At 35.8% G+C, this 12,913-nt stretch overlaps 1 protein-coding gene across 1 annotated transcript in view; it reads right to left on the bottom strand.

Annotated features, from left to right (window-relative positions):
- The window catches only part of ANKMY2 (ankyrin repeat and MYND domain containing 2), a 38,334-nt gene that overhangs the window by 22,508 nt on the left and 2,913 nt on the right, over window positions 1–12,913 (bottom strand). The window contains 3 exon segments of the mRNA XM_058724908.1: window positions 1,413–1,511; window positions 3,350–3,488; window positions 10,174–10,238. Coding sequence (XP_058580891.1) covers window positions 1,413–1,511; window positions 3,350–3,488; window positions 10,174–10,238 — 303 coding nt within the window.

The following is a 12,913-nucleotide window of genomic DNA, read 5'->3' as shown; positions in this document are numbered from 1 at the left end:
CGATGTGCCCATGATCTTGTAATGAATTAGCAGCAGACGTGAACTAAAATATGAGAACGAAGCTTCCTAGATGAGTCTTATTTTCCCTTTGTACTGACACCCTCAAAATGAGCCTAGTGGTAAGATGGGGGCAACCAGGGAGACTCTAACTGTGGGAGATAAATATTTCTCTGAAGTTTGTACTGCAAGACCATACTTAAATCCTCCTGAAATTGAGATAAAATAAGGATATTCGCTCTCACAGAGCTAACTCAGTGACTATCTGACTTAATCACTGGTAGGTACTATTAGTGTTTTGAGATAATTTAGTAACAAAATTTAACAAAACATACAGTTATTGCCCTCCTGTACGAGACTAATTTCCATGGCTTAAATGTAATTTCTCTCAAAACCCCCTTGGAAGAGGATACAAGATCCCTCTATTTGATGTATTTCTATGAAACCCTTAAGCTGTGCCTTGAAGTATAATTTCACAATGGTTGTCATTGCTATTAGCCTCCAACTGCCTGAACACATGAAGAGCCTCTGTTTCATTCACCACTGTATCCAAAGCACCTACAGCGATGCTTGGTATATAGGTTGCAAACAATAATTATTTGTTTAATGACTTATCAGTCCTATAAGGTCACTTGCTGCATTCCCAATAAATCAGAGGTTTATATATTTGCTTGTCTATTTTTGGACTTTCCTTAAGTGCTAACTCAGTGGGACTAAAACACCAATGACCAAATATTCACGCCACTCTCTTCCAAACCCCTCATATTATGTCCAGTAACAGGATTAATTAATATACCAAGAAATACTGGGCACAACACAATAAAAGTTTGTGCTTGATGAGCATGAAAATGAAACAGCTATATATTACACTATTATTAATCTCCTTTCTATGAAAAAACTGCATTGTTGCAATTTATATTGGCAACAGTAACTGATGACACCTATTTAGTGCTACCCGTAAAGCTCCGGAAGTCAACATCTCATTTAATCCTTTCAATAACCAGGAACCATGTTACAATGGATAAAGTAAAGGTCAGAATAATTAAGTAAACTGCTACTGACTGGCACAGCCAGGATTTCAATTGAGGACTGTTGACTTCACAGTTCATGTTCTTGACTTTAGGTTAAACTACTTCCTTAGAGAAATAAGATACAGTCATCAAAGCATTTAACTACAACTAAAATGGCCCCACTACTCTTAGTATCTCACAAGGTGGAAATTCAAGATAGCTTGCTCATTTTCTCCAAAGGATCACTGGACATTTCATTAAGTTAGACAAAACCCAGCAAAGTGTAAACATTTTGCTCTTTTAAAACTAAACATGACACTATTTGTACTCTGAGAAGCGAAGTGCTATTTCTTCACGGAGGACATTTTGGATACAACCTAATTAAAAAATGCCGTAAAAACTCACCCACAAAGGCTGCCATCTGAGCTGCTGTTCTTCCTACAGAGTTGACAACATCTGTCTCAGCACCAGCTTCCAACATTACCCACGTGATGTCTTTGTTACCTGACGTTAGAAGGGGACGTATCTGTTAATATTAAGGAAATGCCCAACTGAAAACACCTCCTTCAAATGATCTGTACCCTTTTTCCTCATTTAGTTTTAGGTTTCTATCTTGTGAATATTTTCCTTTTCTCTGAAATGTAAATCATAACCAGAGTAAAGAGTAAAATAATACAAAAACCCATATAGAGATTAACCTCATTTTGAGGGAAAAACATCAGGCAATACAAAGATGGTATAGAACTGAGTATCACTTTTTTTTTTAACAAAATGTATTTTTTTTACTGATAACGTATAAAGTGAAAAGAAACAAAAAATATCAACAACAAAGAGTGATAAAATGAAAAATCTCCCCTTAATATCTACTACTAATCCATCCCAATCCTCACATCCACAGGCCCTGGAATAATGACACAACAGGTGACGGTCTATCATTTGCTTTTATTCTATTTGCATTCTATTGCTAATGTAATCATTACAGATATTTTGCTATTATGGACTATACTTAGTGACCAGCATTTTCCATTAATTGCTGCAGGATAGAACAGTTCCTGGAAAACACTGCAGAATCAAAGTTATGCCTATTTTAAAGGCATTTTGCCAGGCTGGCTTCTAGCAGGTTGGGCAGATGTGCATATGCCAAAACAGTGCAGAGAAGTCCCTATGCTGACGCTGGACATGATCACTCTTCCTTAACCTCTGCCAATACAGTGAGTGACAAATGATCATTTATTTTTCCAACTGCATTTCTTTGCTAATTGGTAGAAATATTTTATATCCTTATGGGCCAGCTCTATGTCTTTTGTTCTCTATTCAATTTTCTGTCCAATTTTCTATTGCAGTACTTGTTTCTATATGATTTATGAGAGCTCCTGCTACATAATGAGATGACCCTTTAAGATATGTAATGAACATTTTCCTCAGTTTTTCATTTGTACTTTATACATTGGTATAGTCTATATTTGGAAATGTTAAGATTATATATAACCAAGTTGGTCAATGTTGTCCTTTTTATACTCTATATTTTATATATCACACTTAGAAAGGCTTTCCTTCTTTTTTCCCCTCCAAGTTTTTATTTAAATTCAAGCTAGTTAACATACAGTGCAATATTAGTCTCAGGTATAGAATTTGGTGATTCATCACTTCCATACAACACCCAGCGCTCATCACATCAAGGGCATTCCTTAATCCCCATCATCTATTAAGCTATCCCCACCCCTTCTCCAGAAATGCTTTCCTCTTCCAGGATTATAAAAATATAGATTACTGTTTTTAAGGTATGAGAGTATTATATCTTCCTTTTCTTAAAAAAAAAAACAAAAAAAAACAAAAAAAAACAAAAAACACCTACAAATACAGATGACTCCACTTAATTGCAAATATTTCCCAATTGTCTTTATTCACAAATCACAGTAAGTTTCTAACTGGATCAGCATATTTAGGACATAAATGTCAGTGAAGCAAACAGACAGCTCTAACATAGCAGCTATTTTTTCAAGAGACCAAAGAAGTTTTCATATTACTTCAACATACAAAGATACAGAACGTTAATGGAACTCACTTGAAAGAATAATGATCCAACTCCTTAACTCTACACAAAATATATTGTCCATACAATCAGCTGATTTAAATAAGCAAAGAAACATATCACCAAATTAACTATTTAACATACTTTATACATTACAACCTTTCAAGAACCAATTCCCACCTTTCCTGTAAGAATTGACCTTAAAGTTACTATAATAAAAAAGCATGTAATTTAAAAGTATCTATGTACTTATAAAAATTTTGCATAGGTGACTGATACTGATACATTAGAATAAATTCTAAAACGTCACCAGAAAGTGCAGCAAACATGAGGGCTGTGTATCCATGTTCATGCTGATGACAATTTACATCAGCTCCATGTCGCAGAAGTAATCTGCACATATCAAGTTTTCCTTTATATGCAGCGTGCATTAGAGGAGTCATTCCATTCTGTAACAAAAAGGGAAAAAGTATTAATTATATTTATTTACCTTTTCTCCTATGAACAACTCCTGAAATTAAACTAAAAAGATAAAAGAAACATGAATTAATAAACTCATAAAGTACTTTTATGTTGACTTTCTCACTTGGATCTTTCATAAACTATTGAGGAAAAATAAGAGTTTTGTTATCTGATATGATAATTTTTTATTAGCAAATAGTTTCAAAGAAATTTGCTCAACCTCACATAACCAGTAAAATGGCCAGGGAGGCACAAGAACCTAGATCATCAGGGTTCGCATCTCTACCACACATACTTAGCTACTGGAGAAACAAATGAACAAACGGATACAAATGCATAAACATGAAAACAAAAACATCTCAAACAGGGGCGCCTGGGTGGCGCAGTCGGTTAAGCGTCCGACTTCAGCCAGGTCACGATCTCACGGTCCGTGAGTTCGAGCCCCCCATCAGGCTCTGGGCTGATGGCTCGGAGCCTGGAGCCTGTTTCCGATTCTGTGTCTCCCTCTCTCTCTGCCCCTCCCCCGTTCATGCTCTGTCTCTCTCTGTCCCAAAAATAAATAAAAAACGTTGGAAAAAAAAAAAAATTAAAAAAAACAAACAAACAAACAAACAAACATCTCAAACAATCAGAATGCCTATCAATGAGAAAGTTGAATAAAGCATGTTGTATCCACTTGTAAATCATAACCACGAAAAGAGTAATCGTGAACCTCTTGACTGCATCTGTATCTAACGAATTGGAGAAATTTCCACGAATTACTGCCAAAGAGAAAAACAAGATGCAGGAAATGTATATTATAATAGTATCATTTTTAAAATGACACCCCAAACCACATTTACATTTTGATTATATATATGATTTGATCATATATACAATATAAATATCAAAAAATGATTGGTCATATTCACACTACATTGTTTAGTCTGCATGTTTTGTGCATATCCAGCGAAACATCCAGCCTTATTTGTTCTGAGTATCTGATGCTACGTGGTAGATAAATGAGCAAGGTGTTCTCTAAGTGGATTTTCTTTTTTTTTTTTTTTTTCAACATTTTTTATTTATTTTTGGGACAGAGAGAGACAGAGCATGAACGGGGGAGGGGCAGAGAGAGAGGGAGACACAGAATCGGAAACAGGCTCCAGGCTCCGAGCCATCGGCCCAGAGCCTGACGCGGGGCTCGAACTCACAGACCGCGAGATCGTGACCTGGCTGAAGTCGGACGCTTAACCAACTGCGCCACCCAGGCGCCCCTCTAAGTGGATTTTCAAAGCAAACCAGGAAAACTCTTTAAGTGCTGGAATTTCAAAGTTGTTTTGGATGAAGACTTCTCTAAAATGTAGACTCTGGGGACGCCTGGGTAGCTCAGTTGGTTAAGCGTCTGACTTCGGCTCAGGTCATGATCTCACAGTTCGTGGGTTCGAGCCCCGCATCGGGCTCTGTGCTGACAGCTCAGAGCCTGGAGCCTGTTTCAGATTCTGTGTCTCCCTCTCTCTCTCTGCCCCTCCCCCACTCACGCTCTGTCTCCCTCTGTCTCAAAAATAAATAAATATTAAAATGTAGAATCTGTTACTGTAGTAAATCTTAGAATGTCAACATAATTTGAATTGTTCTTTATGAGTCCACACTATGATTATGAACACAAGCCATCAATATTCTAGAAGTGCTACTGATATAAGAATTATACAAAGGCTGAGACCTTTCAAGGGGCTGTACAAGAGACATCTTAGTAGGAGTAGCCAATGTTTCTTGAGAACAATAAAAAAACTGGTAAGATTATAATGTTAAGACTCCCTTTGTTGGGAGTATCTACAAGGACGAGGTATTTAATTAAAAGGTTGGGAGTGGTTCGGGTGTGCATGGGTAATCAGGATTTCACTACACAGAGGCAGCTCTGAGGAAGTGGGGATGAATTATATGGTTATTACCTTTTGAATAAGACAAAAATGCATTCAAAGCAAGACTAGGGTGGTAGCCCTGTAGGATGCTATAACCTAGACATAAGAAGCTAGGTGCAGCCTGGGTGAAAAGAAGGACACAGTACAGGCAGGTAGGCGATTTATCACACAGCAATCCCATTGTATAAGTAAAGGTTATAATATAGTCTGACACCGCAGAACTGTCCCATATATTTAAAATAAATAAATACATAACCCTAAAGCAGCTTTCAACACAGTGTGAAAAGATGTTTAAGAACAAAGGAGATGTGCAAAGTTTTTGAATCTTACATTGCAATTGCAAAGTGTCTTCACTTTTTTTATGTCTGCTTGTGTTTTAACTGTCCTCTCTGCTGATCACTTCTGTCCATTTACCTGACTGCCTTCCTGTTTCCTGATACTCCTTTTCTGCTCTCTCTCTCTCTCTCTCTCTCCCTTTAAATTTTTCTTTATTTTTGCTCTTTCTTATTTATCATTGGTCTTCGTAACAGGGATTGGTTTTCAGAACTAATCAATGAGAGCTTTTTTTCAAAGAGGTAATGAGCAAACCCAAACATATCATTTGCTGTGCAATCTCTGAACCTGTTATCTTTGTCATGTCTGTAACACAGCGTATGCTTTTCCCATATCAGATTTCAGTGCTGGCCTGGATGACCCTAGGTAAGAGAAGCCAAACATATTAAGTGATAATTTATACTAAGCTTTTCTTTCTTTTTACTAAGGGTTATAATAACTTAGAACAAAAAATTATAAACTTTGAATGCAATGATTACTACGTATTATCTTTACTGAGTGCTTAATATATGTCAGACACAGATTTATGCACTGTGGATAGCAATGAACAAATCCCATGCTCCTCCAGTCTAAGTCCCTGACATTTAAATTTTAGTTGAGGTGATAAGGCAGGGGTAACACAAGTGCTACAGGGAAAGAACATTGAGTAAGAGGGAAACAGAATGCCAGAGAGAAAGAGATTATTATTTTTAAATAAAAGGACAGTTAAGAAACGTCCCTCTAAGGAGGTGGCATTTGAACAAAACCTTCCTGAGGGAGTGAAGACACAAAGAATTTAAATAACTAGGGGAAGACTGCTCCAGGTAAAGGGAATGCAAGTCAGAAACTTTGAGAGCAAAGGGTATTGCCTTCAAGGAACACCGAGGAGGCCTAATGTATCTGCAGTTTGCTCACAGAATCTTCAGGAATCTCCTTGTCCTGATTCTCATGCTTCTAGGGTTTTACCATTAAATATGAAAGTGTGTCTAATGTTTTAACATTAAGCAGGATGCAACTGTTCGGGGAAGGTTTCCACAAATCTTTTATCAAGTTACCAAAAAAACCTGTTCGATCCTAATCTGTTAAGAGCTTTTACCATCAATGGACACTAAATGTTATCAAAGGTATTATAGCATCCGTTGAGATAATCATAGGTGATTCTCTTTTATTCTGTAATATAATGGATAATATTGAAAGATTCTCTTAAATTGAACCATCCTATCACTTTTGGAGAAACCTTACTTGGTTATTATTTAATTATTATTTTGACATACTACTGGATCAATTTGCTAGTATCTTAGAGTTTTTCTATCTGAGTTATAAACTGAATTGGGCCCAAGGTTTTCTTGGTCTTTTTCCTATTTTGGCATCAGTGTTACGCTAGTCTTATCAAATGAGTTGGGTATCTTCCCATCTTTTTATGAACTGCAATCTGTGTAAAATGAGAAGTCCTTGAACATTTTGGAAAGCATACTCAGGTTTGCAGCTTTAGGAAGTGGTTGGCATTTAAATATATTTACACAAATTTTCCTTAATTATTCTAGTTTTTCTACTTCTATATGAGATGAATATATTCATTTTTATTTTTCTATAAAGTTACTGTTATATGGGTTTTCATATATATTGGCTTCAATACAAAAACTTATGAAAATTTCCTTTATAACTGCAGTTATACTCTCTCTTACTTTCTTGGTATTTCTATATATCATTTTCTGGCTCATACTTTCCAGACTGTGTCTAATATTTTGTTCTTATGCTGAGAACTTTGTTTTTTTTTTTCTATCCTTTTTAAACAGCTTTATTGAGATACATAATTCACATACCATAAAATTCACCATTTAATACATACAATCAAATAGTTTTCAGTATATTTGCAGGGTTGTGCAAGGATCACCACAATCAATTTTAGGATATTTTTATTTCCCGCACAAGGAACCACCTATCCATTATCAGGGACCACCCCCCCACGCCCCCCCACCCCACCCTCCCCACCCCCCGCCTCACCACCTTCCTACCCAGCCATAGGCAACCACTAATTTACTTTCTGTCCCTATGGATTTGTTATTTTGGACAGCTCCTACAAATGGAATCATAATATTTAGTATTCTGTGACGGGCTTCTTTGACTTGGCAAATGTTTTCAAGGTTCATCCATGTTGTAGCATTTACCAGTCCTTCACTCCTTTTTATGAAGGACTTTTCCACTGTACGGATATACTACATTTTGTTTATCTGCTCATCAGCTGATGGACATTTGGGTTGTTTCTAACTTTGGCTATTAAGAATAATGCTACTATAAACATTCATGAGCAAGTTTTTGTGTTGACATATGCTTTATTTTTCTTAGGAAAATACACCTAGGATTGCTGGGCCATATGAAAACTCTATGTTTAATCAATGGAGGAACGGTCAACCTGTTTTCTAGACTGTCTGTGCCATTTACCCACCAACAATCAATGAGGATTCCCATTTCTTCACAACCTCACCAATGCTTATTATTATTTATCTTTTTTATTATAGCCATCCCAGCAGGTGTCCCATGGTATCTCACTGCAGTTTTGATTTGCAGTTCCCGGGCAGCTCATACTGAGCATTTTTTCATGTGCACATCGGTCATTTGAGTATCTTTTGGAAAAGTATCTATTTAGATCCTTTGTCCAGTTTTTAATAGTGTTATTTGTCTTTTTTACTGTTGAGTTGTAGTTCATAATAGCTTCTAGTTACAATTCCCTTATCAGATAGGATTTGTAGAACCATTCTGTGGGATTATCTTCTCACTGTTTAATGGTATACCTTGAAGCACAAACATTTTTATTTTAATTTTTTTCTTTTGTTGCTTGTGCCTGATGGCTTTTTTAAATGTTTATTTCTATTTTAATTCATTCATTCACTCCTTTTATTCTCTGAGCATACCCTAATCTTTTAAAACAATTTTTAGTTGAAAGCTCAGAATACCACACAAGTTGAAAGTACAATAAATGCTGCAAAATAATAATAATAATAATAATAATAATAATAATAATAGCAATGATGATAAATGTGACAAATGCAAATTTTCCCTGAATATCACTTTGGCCACATACCACAGCTTTTGATAAATAGTAGCTTTTGATAAATGTTCTCAGTTTTAAATAGTAGACAATTCCTACTTCTATTTCTTCTTTTAACAAAGAACTACTGACAGTTAAAATTAATTTTTCAAGTTGCTTTATTATTCAGATCATATTTTTGTTTATTTGTAATGTCTACTACTGCATTAGGTAAACTTCTTTGAAATTAGCTAAAATTTCCTTTATAAGATAGTGTAACACAGACTAATTTTTATCAATGTTCCATGTAAAAGAAAATGTACTATTGTTTTTTTCTATCTTAGTACACTGTCTGTCAATTAGTTATCCAAATTTTCTTTTCCCTGTACTACTCTTTTTTCTACTTAATCTAGTGGCTTGTCAAAGTGTTTCAGCAGTTTTACAAATTTCTCCTTTGAAATCTATCTTTTTCTCTATGAATCTCAAAGTCATAAGCTTTTAAGTGAACACCTAAGGCTAGTATGTTCTTGGTGGATTACTAATTTAATCTATGAGAGTCTTCATCTTTTTAAAAATTTTTAAAATTTTTTGCTTGAAACTTTAATTCGTCTGACATTAATTTTGCTACCTATGTCTGGGGAAAGGATCAATAAAGCCCCTTCCCCTTCTGCACGAGCAAGTGATGTAAACTTTCCAGCACTAGAACCACACTGAATAATCAAGTAGCCACGAGCCACCCATGGCTAATAGCTGGTATCAGACAGCTCAGAACAGACATCGCCTTCATTGCAGAAAGTTATTTTGGAAAGCAGCTATACTAGAAAGTTGAGGTTAGGTTCAGTTAACTTTCCCTACAAGTAGAATTGCTGTATCAAAAGTATGTACATTTAAAAATGGCACATATTCTAAAATGTTCTCCAGAATGTGATGCCAATTTATACCTAATCCATTAGTATGTAAAAAGTCCAATGTTTCCCACACTTAACAAGAAATAATATGATTTGGTTTCATTTGGACTTATTTGATTATTAATAAAATTCAACATGTTTTTACATGCTTATTTGTATTTTGTAAACTGCCTGCTTACACTTGGTTTAGAGATCAGTATAACTTAATCACAAATGCTAGATAAGAACTCCTACTACTGTATTTTATATATTATCCATTCTCATAGAAAATAAAACACTTTATTCTGCTTTTTAAATTTTACCTAACCTCGGGCGCCTGGGTGGCTCAGTTGGTTAAGCGTCTGACTTTGGTTCAAGTCATGATCTCCAGGTCTGTGAGTTCGAATCTGACGTCGGGCTCTGTGCTGACAGCTCAGAGCCTGGAGCCTGCTTTGGATTCTGTGTCTCCCTCTCTCTTTGCACCTCCTCCACTCGTACTTTGTTTCTCTCTCATAAATAAACATTAAAAAAAATTTTTAAATTTTACCTCATCCAAACAGTTGACACGGACATTCTTGCTGGCTAACAGTGTTCCTGCTTCTTGAACAGTACCTTGAAAAAAAGAAAAAAAGAAGACTGAAGAAGAAAATGTAAACTAAAGTTATTTATCATTATAACAGAAAAAAATCTAACACCACGGAAACAAATTTTAAAGGGTTATGTGTAAAACTAAAACTAGTCTGGTTAGATTGTTAAGAAACAAAGCATCAACACATAGTATTTTTCCCACAAAGTAATTACCCAGAACAGAGTTATAGTAACTAAAATAGCCCCATCTTGTTTTTACTTCCACTGACCTTAGAGTATATTAAATTGGCCATATTTTCTTTTTGGCAGTGATACAGTAACCACAAAGCATAAATAAGACTCTTAATACTGAAATCTTAAAGGGCATCTAGTCCAGCCCACCATCTAAAGCTTAAATTCCAGTCAACGTAATAATTGGAGTTCAAAATACAGTCAGTATTTATATTCTCTGTCATCACTAGGCCCTGTGAATTGATGGCAACATACTTATAATAGAATTCTTGGTTTAGAAATGCTTAAGTAAACATATCTTTAAAGCCTGGTTCCATATAAAAGTGCTTTTTGGTTAATAATCACGCTCTCATACTGAAAGTCCTCTAACTTAAACCTGAAGGTTAGTCCTTTGTACATTTGGAAATAAGCCATAATTGGGCCACAACTGTCAGGTTTTTCCAGTCTTCTGTAAGGCATACTGACAGAAGCAAGTAGTTGCAAGAGAGAATGTTGCTATTATCATCATTAATAACAGTCAGCCACTCGTTCTGCCAAAAAATTTCTGGTTTGACAGGGATGAGACAAATGAAATTGAATGTTCTCAGGAAGAAAGGTTGAGATAAGCCTCTCCTCCAGAAAGGACATAAAAGGAGAATCCCACATTGAGGAGTTATTTCTCTCTTTTAACTGAAAATTACAGTTCAAGAAGATGCTAAATTCGGCTAGTTTTCCAGAGTTAAATGTGGAATGCAGAATAAAGATCAGCCTGCTTCCTTCTCCCTGACCTGCTCTGCAGGCAGGTCATCTGGTTGTCTGACACCAACAGGGGACAGGCAGAGAAATGTCTCTTAGATCGACAGAGAAATAGCTCTGCTGGGGAAATGTGTCAGGCGAATGATCTACAAGTCTCTGGATTACAACAGCAGCTACCTCGTAAACAGTGCATTTTTCCCACCCTGGACTCCATCTGAGGACAGTTAGTACTACTGGATGAGGGGCTACAGAATGAGTGAGGAAGGCCTTCAAGCACGTGAGCAAGTTCTACATGGGACATTAGCCATACCTGGGCTTCTCATCAGAGACTTTCTGCCACATCTTTAGAAAGGAATTAAACCAGAACAAAAACTCTGGCACCCTAATTTCACTTAAGAAAGATGCTTCAATTGATTTCCATTAGCCAGTGAAAAATAATTGAAATTATTTTCCATCTGATCAGGAGAAGTTTGCTCAGTAAATGGAGAGCACCATAGGGACTGTGAGCCTGTCAAAGCATGCTACATGTTAGGGGGAATCTGGGGATTATGGCTCACGTGAGAGAACAGGTCAATAATTGTATAAAATGCTTAGCTCAGTGGCCAACAATCTAAGTTATATCTGCCCTGTCAGTGAGATATTTAAAATAACTAAATAAAAGATGAGGTATACACACACATATCACTGAGTACCAGTTAGCCTTCTGAAATGCAAGGAATGGGATGAAAAATTTTTTTCAAACTGTTTGGGCTTCCAGATTTTGGAAAATAGATGAGCAAAATACCCCAAGAGGAAAACCTTGTGATGATTTCTAATTTGATCTTCCTTACTTAACAACATCAGCAGGAAAATATAGAAGGTCTGGAATATACTTTAAATATGCACCATTGATTGTTCTTTCATTATACTTCAATATCGTTGGTGAAATACACCTTATTGTCCAAGACTATCACATAACCCCTTTTATGCAAACAGTGAAAAAAAAAAAAAAAAGTAGTAAATACATTCCTTTCTTGTTAAGTACCAAACAAGATAAGTGATTGAAGATCTTCTGGTTTATACTCTTAAAGGAAGATTTTATTTATTTTGAAATAGTGCTTCCTCAGTGCTTAACAAAAAAGATATCAGAACTTAGAAAAACGGGCCAATCTACCCCTAATATAAGCCCATTAAATGTGCTTCTGTGATTTCAATTTTCTCTTCTTCAAAGTTGTAAAATAGATGCCATCATTAACTGAAATATATAAATGATATATACCAAACAGCTTCCCGGTTTTATCTGGAACTTCTTCTGGGTGTTCTAACAAATAGGTAACCTGTAAATGACCTACCAAGTGAATTCACTTGAAGAAGAAATTGTTCTAAAGGTGTCCAGAAGCAACACGCAGTACTCTCTGGATTTTAAGTCTCACTTGCAGTCTGCTTAACTTCTAGAGGGCAGTGACAGGCCTAAAACGGATACTCAAAAATGTGCTGAGTTTATTTGAGATTGGCCCACATGGCAGGTCACACTTGGCTGAAAATTTATTGTCAGTTCCAAGTACTAGTGCTGACTAATCTAGTACTTCTCCAGGTTGAGAAATGTATCAAAGGGAAAACATAGACAAAAGCAAAAACATTAAGAACGCTACCAGCCCACTTAAAAAAAAATGATTCTTACGAGTACAAATATAAACTTTGTTTATGAACTCTATTCAACTATAAACCAAAAGTTATTTCTCAAATTAAATGCA

The sequence above is a fragment of the Neofelis nebulosa genome, chromosome 4, assembly GCF_028018385.1.
Source record: "Neofelis nebulosa isolate mNeoNeb1 chromosome 4, mNeoNeb1.pri, whole genome shotgun sequence".
Taxonomy (NCBI): Eukaryota; Metazoa; Chordata; class Mammalia; order Carnivora; family Felidae; genus Neofelis; species Neofelis nebulosa.
Note: the sequence above shows the minus strand (reverse complement) of the source record. Positions and strands in the feature narration are given on the sequence as shown.